Source organism: Anser brachyrhynchus (assembly GCF_964034855.1).
Source record: "Anser brachyrhynchus genome assembly, chromosome: 20".
In the NCBI taxonomy this organism is placed as follows: domain Eukaryota; kingdom Metazoa; phylum Chordata; class Aves; order Anseriformes; family Anatidae; genus Anser; species Anser brachyrhynchus.
Window position 1 is genome coordinate 2,457,070 of NC_137713.1, and position 19,294 is coordinate 2,476,363.

At 53.2% G+C, this 19,294-nt stretch overlaps 1 protein-coding gene across 14 annotated transcripts in view; it reads right to left on the minus strand.

The window, feature by feature from the left end:
• Positions 1 to 19,294, minus strand: part of LOC308181013 (uncharacterized protein) — a 163,073-nt gene that overhangs the window by 71,987 nt on the left and 71,792 nt on the right. For 4 of the 14 annotated variants that reach the window (XR_013941275.1, XM_080563559.1, XM_080563560.1 and 1 more), the window contains exon 2: positions 6,636 to 6,772. The exons of the other annotated variants lie outside the window; for them this stretch is intronic. Coding sequence is in view for 3 of the 4 variants with exons in the window: in XM_080563559.1 (XP_080419685.1) it covers positions 6,636 to 6,658 (23 nt within the window). In the remaining variant the exon portion in view is untranslated. The remainder of the gene's footprint in view (positions 1 to 6,635; positions 6,773 to 19,294) is intronic. 14 annotated transcript variants of the gene reach the window in all.

Consider the following 19,294-nt stretch of genomic DNA (forward strand, 5'->3'; position numbering starts at 1 on the left):
TTTTTGGCAAACAACCGCTGTCTTTGCAAGATGCGTTTTCTGAAATATTTTTGGCGAGCTTTCAAGTAACATCCCGTGCGTAACAGACACCAGGCCACGATGCCAGGAGCAGGGTTTCAGACACAGGAGGCGTACACGTGTCTGTGCACCCTCGCTCACACCCGCAGCCCCCCCAGGACAGGTCCCTGTGGTACAACCGAAGCATATATCCCTGGGGGAAAGCTGGGCTTTCCTCCGAGCCAGCCAGAATCCCCAGGGCTCACAACACCGCAGAAAGGAGACTTGGCAAGGAGCAAACAACAACCACGTCTCACACCGAGCAGCACTTCCAACTTAGTTGATATTTACAGGGAATTTAAAGGTGTTGGTGGGGGAACAGAGCAGTTCTAGAATTGAAATGCCACTAGACTGCTCCCAATGAACGGGCAGCGGAAGAGCAGAGAGGGGAAGGTTGGGACCAGCTCTGCCTCCGCGTCCAGGAGCACGTTTTGGCAGATCAAGAGGTGCAAGCACAGTACACGGGCACGGGGCGCTTTTCCCACCGGGGCCGCGGTGAGAGGGAGGAGGCGGCTCTGAAGCCACCGCAGGGCACAGACCTGGACGAAACAGGAGAATTTCTCCTGGCTCCCTGCCTCGCCTGAAGCTCAGTGAACCCTGCCCAGCTCTCAGGTGGGTGATGAATGCCTGATCAGGGTCAAAAGGGTTTGGTTACAACGCACAACGCGTGACTCCGGGAAGTGCATTATTTTGGTTTAAAAGGCTGCGCTCAGTGAAGTGAGGCAGGGTTTTCCTCAAAACACGGCTGATCCACACAAATACAGAAAGCCAGCAGGTAATTTGCTTGGGAAGCCTGCCCAGGGGAAGGTGACAGCCCTTGGACGCGCTCCCGCTGGGAGGACACGGAGGAGATAACAGCAGGACCCCGCGTGCCGCTCCGGGCGGGAGGGAGAGCTCTATGCTCGTGGGGCTCCATGTGCCCCCCAAGGAGCCTCCTGCAGAGACCGCTTTTGGGCCCGCTGCTGTATTACAAATGACCTGAACCGCCCAGCTCTTCAGCCGCTCCATCCCTCGCCTCCCCTTTGAGCTCGGATTTTGATCAGTGAAGTGTGTCCCGCAGCCAGAGGAAGTTCCTGAGACGACGCATTGTGCTGCGCGCCCAGTGCCCGCCTCTCTGCTTGCACTCCTTGGGCAGCTTGACAGCTTGTTTCCCTAAATTTACAGAGTTCACATTTCATCTTTGTGTTATTCATTATGAAAGAATCCAAATTCCTACACAATATCCTCAATTAGAGCATAAACTGATGTAAGCGCCCGGCTGGCAAACTGGGTGGCTCCAACTGTGGGCTCCTAGTCAGAGGCTCCTTAAAGAGCACGGCCTGGTTCCTTCTTTTAGAATTGAGACTTTATCAAAAATGCCTAAAATGCGATCCCAGCCCTCCAAGAGAGGAGCTGAGGATTTCCGTTCATCCCTGGAAAACTTGGCCTCGGCTCTCCTCTAAGTGCTATTTTACACTACACTTGTGGTGGCAAAGACGCTTTTAAGGAAGTGTTTCCCAAGTAATAAAACGTCTCCAAGTGCGGGGATTAGACATAATCCAATCCCTTTATCAAATAAAGATGCCATCGTGGCCTTTGAAACACAAAGGAAGACGTTCCCTCGCCGTTTCCCACCGCACGCTTGTATCATGTACCAGGCGCTGGCGGGGTGGCCGGCGCCGCGGCTCGAGGAGAGCTGGCAAGGGCTCGGCCGCTGCCGCCACCTGCTCAGCGCTCCCCATCGTCTGCTGGAGAGGGATTAAGCCCTACATTTTGATTTTCCGTCTGCATCGCATCAAAGGTAACCCCTGTCAATCCGGAGACACAACCCATGTGCAAGCGCAGGAGACACCCCGCTTCGCTGCAGCCTCGGCTGCGACAAATGTAACGCTTTCTTTAGGGTTCTGTTTGTTTAATTAAATTTTACGCACGGATAAAACGTTTTGTGAAATTTCCACTGTGGGGTGTTGTAATTAAAACTGGAGAACTCGATACAGGCGACTATTGTAAAGCTGTCTTTGTCTGCGGGTGGAGCTGCCAGCAGGTCGGAGCCGAGCGCTGCCCGCCTCGCAGGGAGAGCCCCACCGCTGCCAGACGCAGCTGGGGAGATGAGGAATGAAAAAAGGTACAAAAAAAAAAAAAAGGCAAATCGGGACAAAAATAGCTCCGCCCCAAACTCTGTAAATCATCGACTTCTCTTCGATGCGCTGGAGCTGTCGGGATTTCCAGCACGACCTGATCTGGCAACGCACTTCAGATATCCTGGGGGTTCCTGCAGGAAGGGTCCTGGCTGGCGTCGCTGCTTGAGAAGGGACTCGGAAGGGGCATTTTGGGGTGTCCCTAACAGATGTGCTGTGCTACCCCACCTGAGCAAATGAGGAGAAAATTCCCAGGGATGGACTGAAACCATAAGCAGTCAGAATAGGTGTCGCATCTGGTTTTTTTCCAACGAGAGAGAAACCTTGCATTGCAGCTGTGGGGTCAGATGAATGTTCTCCAAAAGGACTGGGTATTTCCCCATTTAGCAGAGGAATGAAATACCCTGGGGATGGGCGGCTGTGGCAGCTCTGCCCCCGAGCACCAATGGCACCCCGGGAGTGAGCTCGCCACGAGGCTGTGCCCCACGGCAGACACCGAGCGCAGCTTAGGTCTTAATTCCAGAACATCAGCCTCCCTTCTATTCAAAATTGATTTTTCCTCTAAGTCTCAGCGTAAAACCCATGAATCAGCCCCCGCGCACGATAGGAGAACAAGAAATAAAATTAAAAAACATTTTTATGGTACTTTTTCTGGAGCTGGCAGCAAAACCTCGGCAAGTCACCGACGCTCAGCAGAGGAAACGCTTTCCTTTGAATTTTGCTCCACCCGTTGGCAGTACGGCTCACGTAAAGAAACCTTGTGAGGGGCTTGTGTTACAGAGGAGGGCTGGTGGGAACTGAGATGCACTGGTGAGGGCAAACCTTGAATTTTTCCACCTCTCCCCATTTCTCTGCCGCTTTCTCCGGACGAGCTGGAGCCCACCGCCAGCAGCCCGACGTGCGCCAGCGGACGGGCTGCTCACCACCTGTTTGAGCTGTCGAGTTATGTGGGAAAGGGTATCAATTAACGGCCGCGATTATCTCATCGGGCTCCGCATCTGACAAAACAGTCCCCCCAGCCCAGCCTCGTCCCCCTGGGAAGCCGCGGGCCGGGCCGCGGGGCCGCGAGCGGAGCGAGGGGCGATGCCCGCGCCCCTCGGCGCTTCCAAGTCGGCGCGGCCGCGTGGCTTCCCTCCGCAGCCAGCAGGTATATTTGGGTTCAGCTCCCAGGAGCCTCCCCCTGTTCCCTCGCAGCTCCGAAAGCCGGGCCAGCGGCCAGGAAAAAGGACCTTGCGTGACCTGCTCTTAACCCCCGAGGAAAGTTACACAAACTCTTTCACGCTTCGCTGGGACCGCTGTGTAGGAGTTGGCCAAAACAATACTTTCCCTTGTGTTTGCCTACCTTATTAAATATCAATTAATATTTATGGCAGTTTATAAACAGCGCGGCTTTGGTTTCAAGGGTGCTTAGAAATCCGATCTCCTCCTCTCCCCCCCGCCAGCATTTCTGCTGCTCAGCGCTGCGTGCTGCGAGCCCCGCGCCCAGGTCCCGAGTCCGAGGCCAGAGGAGACCCAGTGGCTCTGAGCCTCCCCTCTCCCTTTCTCTTCCCCCCCTCCTTCCCTATCGACATAGCACTTTGTTTTAAATTATGTTGAATTTAAAGGATTTTTCTGTACCCTTATTTCCCAGGAAGAGGCTTTCTAAAAGGCTCCTGCTGATTAATTGTTGCTGGGCCGCTGCCAAAAACGGGAAGTTTTACATGCAAAGAGAAAATACGTCTCTCTCTCGGCTTGCCCGTGCCTTTTCTATTCGGTACTTCAGTCTATTCCACAAACATATGGCCTGTCATTCAAGCCGGAGCACATCGTCCTGCTGTCAATATTTCCCTCCCCATCACAAAGATTAACATCAGAGGCTGCAGCGGCCGAGGCCGGGGTTCCTCGCCTCTCACCCCAGCGCGGCGCTGCTCTTTGCCATGCAGCCACCGCGCTCCTGCAGCAGCTGAACGCGACTGAGAATCGCTCCTGCTCCTGCCTTCACTCCTCTCCTTCTTTCTGCTGGATAAATCAACACAGCACAGATCTTCATTGCCCCATTTTTCACAGTCCCTTTTAAATTTACTCCTTATTATTTGTAGCAGCTTGGGATACTTGCAGTTCAATAATATTAAAAAGAAGAAAAAAAAAAAAAGGATTTCTTTTTGCCTGCCCTTGGCTTATCCTTCATAGCAAGCCCAGTACTGCGGTATACTACAGTAGCGTTTCATGGTGCTACGGCAGCAGCTATAAAATATTACAGAGTTTGGTTTCATCTCGCTTTCCAAACACGGAGCCAGGGACCGAGCCGGTGCTTGGTGCCGAGGCTGATCCTCTGGCAAGCCCTTCAGCCACCTCCTGCTCGGCTTCCTCGCACGTGAGCGGGACAAAGCAAGGCCTCCCACATCTCAGGGGACCCGCACCAAACCACAGACGCCATCTCCCACCCGAGCATCTCTCCGTGTGCCGCAGGGCCCCGGTGTGGTGCTCGCCCCGCTGGCGGGCAGCGGGCGCTTATCGGCGGCTATCGCAACCTGAAGGCCATGAGGGGAGCGGGTGTCAGGTTTACTGCACCCGGCAAACCCGTGCGCTTGGCCTGCCAGACCTTGCAATCCGAGAGTTTAAGAAGAGAGGGATTTAGGGCTGGATGCCTTTCCGGGCTTCCAAAAACAAACGTCTGCGAGCCCCGTTTAAAAAAGCAATGTTCATTAGAAGGAATCAACTTAGGAACAATCTGCTACGTTGCTGCACGCACAAGAACTGTGGATGATAGTGCAGAATAGCTAAGGAAAAAAAAATAAAGAAAAAACCCACGATCCCCACTGGCAAATAACCTCCTTAATCTCACGCACAGTTATTTTTTGCTCGCTCTCTCTCCACGTTCACCTCCCAAACCCATTGCCATTTAATCCAGAAAAGTAGCTATGATGTTTTAATAGCTTAGATCAATAGCAACCCCTTCCATCTTTCTCTTTTTTAACCTCCAAAATTATTTTAGGCAAGGCTAGGTTCATTTTACCCTTATTTATTTATTACTTAATCGGTAGAGAACCCTTGAGGCAAAATAGCCTCGTTTGCAAGAAAGATCAGATGCCAGAAGCAGCAAAGGCACGGCCACAAATCAGTATGCAAAGCAGCTTCCATCCACCGGCATAAAGGATCTCCGATACCGCACGTGTGTTATTTGCTTACATTACTTAACACACTTTAACATGTATTTTTAAACAGAACAATTGTTTAGAAAAGCCGCGACACAGAAGAGCGAGAAGTTGATTCCAAACCACAAAAAAAAAAAAGAAAAAAAAAAGAGAGGAATTTATGCAGGGGAAGCGCGTCCGTCCCAAACAACGCTCCACAATAAATTTTCACTTCGTTAATGCATTCTGTCAAAGGTGTCCTGTCTGCCCAGTCAGTGTTGTCCCTACATTTGTCTCCTAAATCTTTAGCCTGGTTATTGTTCGTTATTATTTAAAAACCTCATTTACTCTGGCAGCGGTAAGAGGTGTCGAATTAGCCTCCAGGAGGGAAGAGCTGCTCTTCTTGCCGAAACGGCCCAGCACATCTAAGAAGCACCCCCAGATCTTCGCCCCGTTGCAGGTCCGAAGGGACAAATGGGCAAATTCGGCTAAGCAGGGGTCTGGTGCCCACCCCAGCGTCTCCGCTCCTGGGGGACGGACGGAGGGATGCTCGGGGTGCTCGGTGGGTCGGGGCCCAGCCACCTCCCACGGGAGCTGGGCCGACGGGGCACTGGCACAGAAAAGTGCCCATAAAAACCAGGGTGGGCTCCCCCCGTGCGGGCACCCGCGAGCGGATGCCATTAATCCTCCCGGGGACACGGGGAGCGCTCCGACCGCCGGCACGAAGCCATCTGTTAAAGCCTTCAGAAGTCACACGTGAAGCCTGTTAACTTTTTGAATAAGTTGCTCGTTGTTAGAGGTTTTCTTAAGCTATATTTCTCCAATTCCAATGATTAAAGGATTCTCTCATTTCTTTTCCTCATCCCCACGTAGGGCGACAGGTAATAGATCAATCAGCCGGCTGGCATTAAGATGTCACCTTAACAATAGCTTGTTCTGAGCAGGGAAAATAGTTGAGGCTCAGATGAGAGATCCGGGCTGAGGAATTAGCATGAGTGCCTGTGTCACGGGCTGGGAGATGGCAGATGGACAGCGTGATACCGTCACGCCGCGGACACCTCGGAGGAGAGGGAAGGGAGGGCTCAGCTCATGAAGAGGTAACGCAGCCCCACAGAAGGTCGCCCAGGCAAGGAGTTTAGGGCCACGGCTGCCGCCCAGCCCAAAAACAAGGGGCTCCGCAGAGGGCAGGTAGTGGCAGGGCACTCAAGGCTGCGTGTCTGAAGGTGCATTTCTTTAATGAACAGTTTCGTTGTCCGCAGATATTTATAGCCCACGTCGGCAGCACTGCAGTAACCCCACGGTACAGGGCTGGTCACGGAATAAAATGGCTTGCCTTAACCAAGCATACCGTAAATTTTCAAGAGCCGGCATCCTATCGAAAACTGGGCCTCGCTGCGTGCTCGTGTCTGATTTAAGGCATCGCACACCTGGCTGTTTCCTGGCTGCTGTCCTTAGGAGAAATCCTCCCTCCTTACAACATTTCACCTGGGGAGCAAGCAGGGATTTAAGAACTTTCTGTATTTTTTCAGTGCATCGCTGATGTTTCATAAGGCTACGCATACGGAACAGTAGGAAATATGCAGAAAATGGGAAGTTCTCGGGGGAAAACTGAGGTAGGACAAGAAAAAATGATCCGAATCACAGAACCTCTCAGCTTTCCAAACGGCTGGGGATGAATGACAGCCAAGAGCTGGCACTTGGAAACAGGGCTTTCCGTGACCTTAGCTCTCTGCTCCTTGTGTCCTCCAGGGAAGAAGAAAAAGGAGCAAAACCCAGTTAATGATTAATTGCACAACCCAATGCTCTCCCACACAAACCCTTCTGACCACGGAAGATATTATTCTGCCACTTAATAAAAGCTTACCCCAAAATCCCAACATTGATAGCATCAACCTTCAGCCCGCGATGCTGCGCTGACCTGAAGGCACTGGGTCTGGGGCCCGCTCTTAACCCCGGTGTACGAAAACCCTTCGCGTGTGACCTGCCGATTGATTTACAGTACAGCGAGGGGACAGTGGATTAGCAGTGTGTATTGCTGGATCAGCCTCCAAGGTAGAAAACAAGCTCGGGCTGCTTTAGATCCATGCGTGGGAACATTCAGCATCACCCCCTCCAAAGCTCATTTGCAATTTTCACTCCCTGAGGTGTTTTTTTTCTTTTTTTTTCTTACAGCTGCAGCAATCAGGGGATCAGCAGTCCCCGGTAAGGCAAACATCCCAAACTTCCACCGAGCAGCACGGCTACACAAAACCACTACCCAAAAATAACGGCGACCCAGCCAGGGCAACAAGGCAACATCGTAACGGAGCAGGATTTGTCTGCGGCTATCAAAATGAATTTGTTCTGATGGAATAAATAAGGAAGAATTCACGGTGATCCTGCAAGCCCTGCTCCATGGGGTGCAGCTGGGTGGCCCCCGGCACGCCTGAACGAGCCAGCCCTGGCACCAGGAGCTACCTCCATTGGAAGGGGCAACCTTCCCTTGCTATTTAGCAGTTGATCCTCACACTGCCCAGATGTGCAATGTGTGGCGTTTTTCTTGAAAAAATGTGGTACCTACACATTTTGCCTGGCACCCTCAGGGCAGCGACGCCGCTCCGTGCACACACAAGCACAGCAGCGGGTCTGCAGGTCTCAGGCTCGGAGCAGGTCTCGGAGCCCCCTCCTCAATTAGCGCAAAGCAAACGTTAAGCAAGAGGTTAAAGCACGAAATAAAACGCAAGATATTCAGAAACAATAAAACCGCGTTGGGAACTGCGACTGAAGCAGAGGGAACCCGGAGACTTTTCACACGCTTAGCAGCGCAATAAAACCTCGTACCAGGGAGGCACTTTGGTAAGTCGCTGAGCCTCAGGAGCCACAAAGGCTCCTAAATCAGATCGCACCACTTCACTGGCATCGCTTCCATCGCACTGACGGCAGCTAAAGACCGAGGCGTCTAAGGGACAGGACACGAGGCTCCTCTGACAGCAGCCCCCAGCTCCTCGGGGCTCAGGCCCAGCCCCTGGTGGGACCCAGGCACGGAGCAGAGGGGCCCTGGGACGAGGTCTCCGCCAGCAGCACTCACACACCCCCACCACCCTTCCTCTTCCTTTGTCTTCATCTTTTTTTCTATTTTTTTGGCAGGGGAACACCACCGACAATCCCCGCTAAAGATCACGTTTGCCCTTGGGGGTCTCTAAACAGACTTTTGCAAAACACTTTTTATTGTTCTGGCTTTGGGAACGGATCCGGTTTCAGAAAGCAAGTCCTCCAGTACCTGTTTCCTTAATCCTTGTTAACAGCCTGCTTCCCAGCGCCCTGCTCTCGCTGCAGAGCCGAATGCTTTGCTGGTATCACTCGCAGCGCCCTGTCCGGGGGCTATGTACAGTGCACACAGGCTCGCTGTGTTTAAAGTTTGCCTTTCAAGCGCCATTGCCTGTTCTCTGCTTCTCTTTGATTCCGCTGAAGTAAGAAAACACAAATAAAGCAGCTTCCTCTGGGCTGTCTCAAGCAGCACGTGTACGGAACCAGGAAGCACCGCAAATTAACGAGGATTAGGAAACGGAGGATGCGGCTCGTGATGCCGACAACTTCCACTCGCTGCAGTCCAGAATGCAGAGTTGGCGGCAGAGGCTGAGGCCACCCGCATTTCTTTCGGAGACGGGGTGGGGAAGGACCCCATGTTCTCACCCTGCTGGGAAGCAGAACCGTTGCTGTGACCCGGCACGAGGTCCCGGCGAGCCCGGGCACCCCGGCGCTGTCGTCGCAGCCTCTCCCCAGGCGGCGCGCCGCGAGGTGCCAGCTGCCCACCGCACCGCGGGCGCGCCGGGTCCCGCTCCCTTCGCCCACCGCAGCCAATCCACCCGTGTCGCGCCTCATTCGGTCGTGCTGTTAAGTGTTAATGCTGCTAATAAAAGGCTGCCTGAGTGCTCCGCTCTCCTCCTCCCCCAGTGCTTTTTGCGGTTTGCCTATTGCTGTTTTCCGAGCGGGTTTCCCTGCCCTCCCGGCATGCCGTGGCTCCGCCGGCCCCTTGCCAGCCACCATCTGATGCGGTGACGCTGCCCTGGCATGCAGGGACCAAGCCTGGCACCATGGCGAGGACCAAGCCCAGCACCACGGCGAGGACCAAGCCCAGCACCACAGCAAAGGACGTGGCCGAGAACTCCCACGCCACTGGGGCCATCACGCCTCGCCCCGAGGGAACAAACCTGTGACGTCCTTTCTCCATGGCGCTATCTAAAAGCTTGCTGACAACAGAACCAAGGGCATGGCCACGGCACCTCGCCATCCCTCGCAGAGCAGGGCCAAGGTGGCAGCCGAGGGGTCCTGAAGCTCCTTTCAGGCCCAGGATGGGTACGGGCAGACCGGCACCGCCGGCTGCAGCTCGCCCCAGGGCCAGGGGAGGTTTTTTTCCACTCGGCTGTGCTGAGAAGGACAAGCTGATCCCCCTCACCGCAGCCTGGAAACCCCCACCACGGCTTCGATTTCAGGTTGTTACTAAACGGAGACGGAGCAGAGCTACTGACAGCTGCTCGGGGCTCCAAATGCGTCCGTGGGAGAAAATGTGCTTCTCCCTCCTCGCCCCCTGCAGCACGAGCGGGCACGGCCGGCAGCAAAGCCCCTCCCTTGGCACGGCTGGTGCCTTCTGCAGCCTCACCACAGGCAGTAAAGCACCAGACACGGTGAAATTTGGCCCAGCAACGCACCGAGAACATTCCCCCACACCGCGGTGCGCATGCACACGCGAGCCCAGCACCTCTCCAAAGCTGCTATATCTCTATCTGAAGTGACACCGGCAACAAAAGGGACGTCCCCCCCCCCCGCCACCCGTCCCCATCTATCGAGTGATGCAGATGGGCAGTTCGGGGAGGACTGTGTGCACATATGCAGAGATGCTCTCGTGTCCTTTGACCCCTCATCCCTCCATCATGGGAGATCTATAACATTTACAATCCAAAAAACAAAAGAGAAAGGAGAGTAGGGCCAGAATTCATCTTCCAGGCTGACACCTAGCGTTAATTAACGACTTAAAAATCAATGACATCAGGGACAGGCAGCAAATGACACCTCCACGCAGAGCCTGCCTGCTTTCAGGAGCGAGAAAAAAAATCTCTGTGAGGACAGCGCTGACACACACCGCACGGGGGGACCGGGAGGAGCGGCGAGGGCAGGAGCCCCCTCGCACCGACCGCTGCCGGCTCCGGCACCGTGCTCGCCCCCACTTTATTTTTCCATTTTCCACTCACCAGGGTGCCATGCTCGGGCTTCCCCCAGGGACGCTGCTCCCAAGGGTAGGGGAAGCTGTTCCCAACTTAGCCGCTGGGCCTCCCAGTCCCTGGGTCTTTTTTCTTTCTATAGCACGCCACGGGGGCACGTGCACATCACCTTGGGCAGGGGTTTCTCCTTGGACCCCAGGAAGAACCGGCTGCAAGCACGGCCATGGGGCTGCTCCCAGGGAAACGCAGCCCAGGTGCTGGCAGCGCTCCGGGTGCCACATCCACAGCTCCGCTCGGCCGATGGCTCTGGGTGGGACACCGGGGGGTCCTCGGCCAGGCTCACCCTGGGCACGATCACGCACAGGAGCGGCAGAAGGGAGCCACAGACTGGGCAGGGGGCTGGGAACAGGTCCACGTTTCTACACACACTTCAGATTTGAGCTCACAAGCACCCACAGAGACGTTTTTACTCCTCCCCCCCCCCCGGCACAGGGCAGGAGGGGAGCTGGCCCTGCAGTGCCCCGGCGAGCCAGCGTGCACCCCCCGCACACACGGCTGCAGTTATACGGCGCAGCACCACCGCACCCAGCACCACAAGATGGTACCCGCTTCACACGGGGTGAGACGTGGGTACCGCCGGCGGGGTTTGCAGACCCCACGGCTGCGGGACTGGGGCACCCACAGTGGAGACAGACCGGGGAGGAACGAGCGGCCGGGCCCTCTCCTGGGTACAACACAGGCAACTTTTGTTGTAGCAAGATGGAAAAGGTCGAGCAGATCGCTGAGCCTGAGCTCCCCGTGCGGGACAAGATGCGGTGCCCTCAAGCGAAAGCCAGAATTAGCCGGAACACAACCCAGAGGCTCAGCACCGAGCTCCCCGCTACCCCACGGGGTGTGCCTCCGTGCACGCTGATGGTGCAAGGTACCCGCGGTGCCCTCGCGGCGAGGGCAGCGGTGTGACCCCGGGGGCTGGCAGGAGGAGCCGCGGGCAGGAGGAGCCGCGCTGCAGCCACGAGGGCAGTCCTGGAGAGCAGATGGTGCGCCGGTTGGCTTTTTTTTTTTTTCTTTTTTTCTTTTTTTTTTTTTGAAGAGCAAACCTTTCTGGAATACTAAATCTTACAGGAGCTGTAAATGTCAAATTTAAATTCATACTTTGTACCACCTTTGATTTCAAAGAGGATTACACCTATTCGCTGAAAGCAAAGCAACACCAAAGCTACATGAAATGGAATTACGACTACTTAGGCCTTTTTCTATTGCCTCTTTATATTGTTAACTCCTTCCAATTCATTAAGTCTAATCCTTATTAGGCTAAGTAACACACATATGAATAGACAGGACTGGACACAGGAGCATATGTGCCTTTTGTATCACTTCCTGGTTAATCCCTCGCCCGGGGAGGGGGCAGGCGGCCGGCCGTGCCCGTGGCCAGCAGCGTGCCGCGCCGTGGGGAGCTCTGCGGGCACGGGGCCGCCCCGGGGCGGCTTTGTCACCAATCTGCTACGGAGAGGGGCTCCCGGGGCTGCTGCGGCACGGACAGAGCCTGGCCCCGTGGCACCGAGCGGGCACGCACCTCCTACAGCGCTGTGTCCGCGTGCTGACAAAGCGGGAAGCTCCGCGAGGCAGGAGGAGGGATGGGAAACGGGGGAAAAAAGGGGAAAAAAGAGCCCTTCCAGCTTTCCATCTCTGTTAGCACAAGGCACCCCTAGCTGCAGCGTTGTCTCCATCCTGGCTGCTTTCTGCCATTTCCCCTCGCAGGGTCTGCACAGGAACGGGGTAAAATCCTCCTTTCCCAGGCAAGATGCAAACCGAGAGCAACCAGCGCGGACGTCAGTGGAGCTGCACAGCAGGGAGTGAGGCAGGAATCAGACAAAGTATATAAAACAGATATTTATACTGCGCCGGAGTTGCTCATAGTGTTTTAAAAACAATAAAGAAGCAGCTTATATAGTCTCTTGCATATTGCAGGCATGAAATAAAGCCAAGACAGGAGCTGGAACATCTAATTCCCTGGCTACAAGGAAGAGAGAGTGATTCAGGTTTACAGGGTGCCATTCAGTTTTATGACAATATCTCCTAATACAGCGGGTTTATCAATTGAGCAAAAAGGCACAACGGGGTGTGTTATTATTGGAGCCTAATCTCACGCCTCGGGTGTGTTGTGCGAGGCACGAGGGCAAAAGGCCACACCACTCTGTGATTATCCAACAGCAATGCTCACTCCGGATGCCGTGTCTGGATTATAAAGTGGATTGGCTTAGGTTTTAAAATGAAATGTTAACGTTTGCTGCTCAGGTTTCAGCTGAGGATGGGTCTCCCTGCTGTGGGTATAAAGCACGAATGGCACGCGGGCAGCAGAAAACAAACACCCTGCTCGGTCGCCTTGGGTCTCCCCGTCCCCGTTGCGCTTCCCGTGGCCTTGGGGTGCCACTTTGCATCTGAGCAAGCACCTAGGGCATGAGAGAATCCCTCCGGACTGTAGGAACGAGCTAACTGCACAAAACAAAAAGCACAAGCACGAGGCCACGGCACGCACGGCTCCTGGCTGTAGCCGCAGCCTTTGCCACGCTCCTGTGGACACGGGAGGGGGTTTGCCCGCTGCGAGCCCTACACGGAGCAGCCCCGCTCCTGCGCCCACTGCGGGGCTCAGTTTTCCCATCCATAAAATGGAACTAAGGTCTCGTTTCTCCGCAGGTGTTCCCGAGGCCTCTGAAGCTGTCTGAGACCCACGTGCTCCGCATCAAACAGTGCCCGTGCAAGAGACACTCAGCAAAAGGCTTGGTGGTGCACCAGTGGAGTAAATTGCCCCTTGCTGGATCAGTCCCACTCGTGCCTGTGGGATACACGGGCACATGCTGCATGCCCGGAGGGAGAACAGTACCCTACAGGTTTTAATTAGCACTCTTCCAGAAGCAAAGTTCCTGTCTATTGTCACTTAATTACTGTGTATCTACCCCAACAGACATTAAGCTTTCCCTATGACCTCTCGCTCTCTACACCCTTGTCATTCTCTCTCTCGGAGCCCTGTGTGACACTGGGGAAACGTGGAGCAACTTCTTAATTAATTGGACTAATTAGTCTCCTAGATGGCTGGACAGCTGGACCCTATCTCCGCCCTGATCTCCTCGTAGAGGGAACAATCAAATCGCGGTTTGTTTCTCCCGAGTTGACAAAGTCTCGGCACTGCCCGTGATCTGGCTCCTATTAACCCGACTCCCCCGAGAGCGCTGCCAGGGATGAAGACGTTTTTCCCTTCGGCTAATGAAGTCCGCGGCGAGCCCCCAGCACCGCCAGAGCAGCACCTGGCAGCCCCACGAAGGGTCAGGGCTTCCCTTCGGGCCCTTCCCCATCTCACAGGGCTCATCCCAAGGCTGCTGCAAAACTTTGCTCTGGCCATCCTACTGCTACCTGCACGTGGGGTTCGAGCTCTGCAGATGAACCTCTACGGACACAACCAAGGGTATGACAGCAAAGCGTCATACCAAATTAGAAACATTTCCTATTTCTGGAGAACCTTTGCAGTTCTCCAAGCGCTGAGATTGGATCTCTGATTTGCTAGATGGGAACTCCGCCTAGAAGCAAAAAGAGAGATTTTTTTTTTTTTACCCTGTCCCTATTATTTCCTTAGGGGCTGCAAGATGCTCTCCCCGAATGATACAGCTTTAAAAGACACTGGGAACTGCGAGGATCCATCTGGAGGTTTAAAACAAATACACTCGGTGCGTTTTGGAAGGGAATTCAAAACAGCTGAACAATGCAGCGGGAGGGAACCGCGAGGCAGCCGCGGCAGGCTGACAGTCGAGAAGCAAAGGAACCGTCAGCTACAGGAGCAGCGGCAGCCACATAAAAGATGGCTATCGAGCGCTGAAGCAGGCACGGCGTAAGAAGCACTTCCCAGAGACATAAAAAAGATGTGGGCTTCATTTACATCGCCACAGAAACCCTGCGCCAGGGCGGCTCTGCTTTTGCTGGAACCCAGCCCATCGGCCGGGGCCACATCATTTGGTTGAAAGACAAACGAGCAGGCAAGAAAACCACTTCTGGAGCACAAAGCCAGGCCCAACGTGCCGCCTCCTCTTCTGCAGCGGCTCGGTGAATTGTCACGGGGGCGAAATTAAAGGAGTGAGCGCACCTGGGCCGGCTCTCCCTTCCTGGACTCAGCACGCAGAAGCTCGGAGAACTTTCCTGAGGATCAGAAGTTGAACAGGGACACAAATAGAAGGGGCTGAAATTTCTCAAGCTGCTTAGGAGTACGCAAGCCTAATCCCCATTCATCCATATGCAAAGCCGGGTGTCTAAATCCCCTAGCTTGCTTTAGAAAACTATAGCTGATGGAGCAAACAGTTGCTGCTCTAGGACCTCACGCAGGCCTCTGAGCTGTCAGGTTTTGTGCTAGATTGAAATGAGAATAAGAGGGAAAAGGGAGAAAATAATATAAATGGAAAAGACTATTTTTCAAGAATTTATTCTTTCAGGGCATGCTATGGCAGACAGAGGTGACCAAGTTTCAGGTGCTTTGATCCTTAGTCAAGCAAATGATCAATTATTCCATCAGAGTTGTTCCGCTCCCTGTGACAAGTGCTGCAAGACCAGCGCAGCTTTTGTGGGGTTTATTGTGTTCCTCGAGCAGGGCTTTGTTCAGCTCAGGGGCACCAAACGCCTGAATTCGTGCAAAGTAAAACATGACAAAGAGCACGTGGCCGTGCAAGGGGTTGTGCCGCCCGAAAACTGGGTCCTGGAGCAGAGGCTTTCAGTGCCCGTACGATGCACTGAGCTCCTCCGGGCCAGCCTTCAGCCTGAGCTCAGACCCAGGAATTCAATACACACAGTTCCTGGGGCTCATCCATGACTTTTTGCTGAGAAATAGCATTTTGTTTTATAAAGACATTCAGCCTTTATTTATAAAACTTGAGTGATGGAGCATCTACTATATCCCCTGGCAATTTTCTCCAATGGTTAATTACTGTGACTGTCAAAACACACACTTCAATTCTCATTTGAATTTGTCTGCCATCAGTTTCCAGCCACGGAACCGAGCTTTATATATTTCTTCCTGCTCAGCTTTAGAGTCTTTTACTGTCTTTTACTCTTCCCCACGTTGGTATTTGTAGATTATGACCACATTGTCTTTTAACCTTTTCTCACATAAAGATTGGTTTGAACTCCTTGGCACCTGGTACAAGATTATCCTAACGTACTTCTGCACTACGGAGAGGACTCAGAAAGGGACAAGGATTGCATGCACGAGGGACTGTACGTACGTAAGAAAGGCAATCAAGCCCTAAAGAGCAACCTGTACAACTCTCTCATCATACCCACACTGCCTTTTTTACATAATACCTACACGACGGTCATTTAAACAGGCAGAAGATGATAGTTTATAAGACGAAGGTATCACAACATCCCTGGTAGTTTGCCTACTGGTCAAAGAAATGGCATAAATCAAGACCTCTCTTCTCAACCACAGCACTCCCCGCCATCCAAAGAACAAGACCACCAGAAGGAAGGAGCAACCCGTCTCCACGCTCTTCCACGCCGGGCGCGCTGAGCCCCCTCTCCGCAGGCTCCTTCCCCAGGGAGCGCACGAAGTTGCAGCGGTGCCCCCGGGGCAGCTCCCACCTCCCGCCGATCCCCGCTTCCAATTCACCGGCGAAGCACCAACTATTACCTTTTTAACTCGTGTATTTTCAATACATACAAAGAACATGTACAACAAGGTTTTGCTGTGGTCAATAATCCCTGAAATGATGTTTTCAACAAACCTCATTTCAAGTCTAGATCTGGAGTAGAGAAGTGATTGGATGAAAGGCCATTATATGACTGCTGTAATTTATTCTGCAGAGAGCTAAAACCACCAATTATCTGACATGAATGACACCACTTCTTTTTCTTACCAACACAAAGGTGCACAGTATCTATTTTCTGAGATCTAATTTAAATTTTAAAAAAACCTCCTATGTTTAACTAAAAGGTGGCGATACAAACCAGCCGGAGTCAGAAATACCGAGCAGAAGTGAGAAATGGAAGCCGAGGCCGGCGCTTCCCTCGGTCCCCGCGTCTCACCCGGGGGAGAGCGGAGCCGGCTCCTTGGGAAGCGGCCGCGGGGCTCCAGCCTGCTGGGTTTTGCTGCTACGTTAGCACTGTTCGCAGGCGGGCAGAGTTGGGAGGAGTTGGTGTTTTTTTACTGCTTTGGTGAGTGAGAAGAGGGGCTGCAAAGACAGGGGTTAATTTCACACAAGCTAGAACCATTCATGTTACGCAAAGCAGAGATCGGCTGGCAGACAACTGCCCCATTGGTGCTGACTTACCCCTTACCCCTGCTAGGTCTGAGCCGCCCAGACCGGGTTATAAAGTTAACAGAAAAGCCCAGGGAATGCACTGAAAAATCTGGGGTGTTCACTTAAGGGGCAGCGCCCTCCGCTGCGTTTCCCATCCAGGATCCCTTCCCCTAGCTGGGGAAACCGGTGACCCAATTGCTGGACCAAATTAATTAAATCTCACTCGCTCATTAACACTGACTAGAGAGTGAGTGCTTATTTTAGAACCCCAATTATTGCCCGTCCCCTCCTCCGGCAGGACCACGCCTGGACGAACCCCTCCGCAGGATGCCCCCAGGAGCTGGGACTGGGTTACGAGGGTTGCTGCAGCAGTTTGCGACCAAGCAGCGGGCAAGTGGCGCTGAGAGCTCAGCCGCTGCTCCGGCTGGTAATTTACTGCTGGTAAAGGCTACTGCCGCTATAGACTGCTTTATGGCAAGCAGGGCAACACCTTTTAAACTGACAAATGTGAGTGACACCCGGGAAACGTTTGAGAACATCTCACCAGTTTGCTGTGAAGGGACGGAGGAGAACAGTTTGGATCATGAAGGATCAGCTTCAATTTCCAAAAAAAAAAAAAAAAACCAAGAGCAGGAGGATAAATGCAATCACACTATTCTGAAACGCTCTGTACATACGTGCATCCATTTCTAATATTCACCAGGGGAATCACGATGCCTTTGTTCTAAGGCACGGTATATTCAAGCAAGGTGTCCCCAGTTTGCACAGGCGAATGTAACCCCTTGTATTGAAGGAGCATCATCCAACAGTTAGAAGGGGACAAGCTGGGGGAGACCGAGATTTGCCTTTCCCCTGTTTGATCTCAAATGCTGATTTCTGGGGCTCGGTATAGGACGGGAAGGAGAGCACGTAGGGCCCTGCTTCAACAAGTGAAGCAGCCGGGCAGCCCACGCAAACCTGGGCATGGGAGCGCCCAGCTGGATGGGGCTGCCCCATGCCGAATTGGACCCGATGACCCTCACGGGCCCCTTCCAACTCAGGATATTGCGTGACTCTGTGATTCTGTGACACAGCGCAGCGCTGAGGAGCACAGCACTGACCTGCTGCACCGCCAAGGCACAGAAACTGAGGTCTGATCTGGCTTTTTAAACCTCCGAGTTAAAAGAGCGTCATAAATCCACGATATTACTCTTAAATGTCATTAACGTTGCCGATGTTTCGGGTCAAACCCGAGTTTTAAACCCTAAGCAACCCAAAGAAAACATGAGCTCTCTGAGGGGGAAAAAATACCATTTATGGGTTAGGGATATATAGTTTTCTAAACTAGTTTGAACTTACTGCAGCAGTTCCTATTTATCTTGAACAATCACTTCATAAACTCCAATTCCAGGACTAAAAAGAAGGCAAACACTTTTTATGGACTGCCTCAGTTCATTTCGTTCAATTCATCATGGCTTTGTTGGTGCAACTCATGAGCGAAGCCATTCATGCCGCGCAGCTTTATGCGGCACAGCCCCTTAGGTATGTTAAGTGAGATGGCTCCGAGCTGTCACTTTCTCCTCCTGATGTTTTACAGCCACGGCTGCTGTAGGTGCTTTCTGCTTTTCCTATCACGGTGACATCTGAGCGCCGCTTTCGATGAGACCAAATGGCCAAGTTCTAGCAGGTTTTGGACACCGGGAATTAATCAAAGTTCAACGTTTATGTCCCGTGCTCATTCATCAGCGGGAACAGCCAGCGCCACTCCAGGCGAGGACACCTGGGCTTTCCTTCTGCTTTTCTTTCCCAGCTCTGGGGAATGGGGGAAGTTTGGTCGCAGAGAGCCAGTTTGGATCATCACAGCTGTTCCTGCTTAGCATAAACCCCTCCAAGTCCCTGTCTGATCTGGGGCACGGCACCAACCTGCCTGTGAAGCCCTCCATCAGCTGCAAAGCAGCTACGTGTGACACCAGAGAGCTCTGCCCGAGTTAAATGCTGATTATTTTAACCCTCTCCTGCAAGGGTTAGCCAGAGGGCAGGAAACTGATCCGTCTGCCTTTGGTTTTTTGTCACCCTTCTTTATCAGGACAAACTTTGCGCATTTGCATTTTTACCTTAACCGCATGGAATTTCACCAAAAAATAAAAATAATAAAAAAACAGCATTTCTGCTGTTAGCACTACAGTGGGCACCACGCACTTAGTTAGAAGGCAACTTTCTCTAGAAGCTTTTAAAAATAAATTTGAGACTTTTCAGCCTCTTCCTTTGCTGTTTTATTTCCCCTGCTGGGAAAGGGCAGGAGGAGGGGGCGGCAGCTGGTTCGGGAGGCGCATGCAGCTTTCCCTCTCCCCTCTGCTGAAGGCAGGAGACAAAAGAGATGCTCCCGTGCCTCCAAGCTCTCCCACACACACACTCGCACGCTGCCGATCTGTAACATATTGTCTCTGACTCACTGGCGTTCGGGGAGCGGAGTCAGCAGGCTGTGCCAGGCAGGGAAGGATGCCCGGCGGTACCCGCGCTGCCAAGCCCCGGCCGCCCCCCTGCAGGCATCG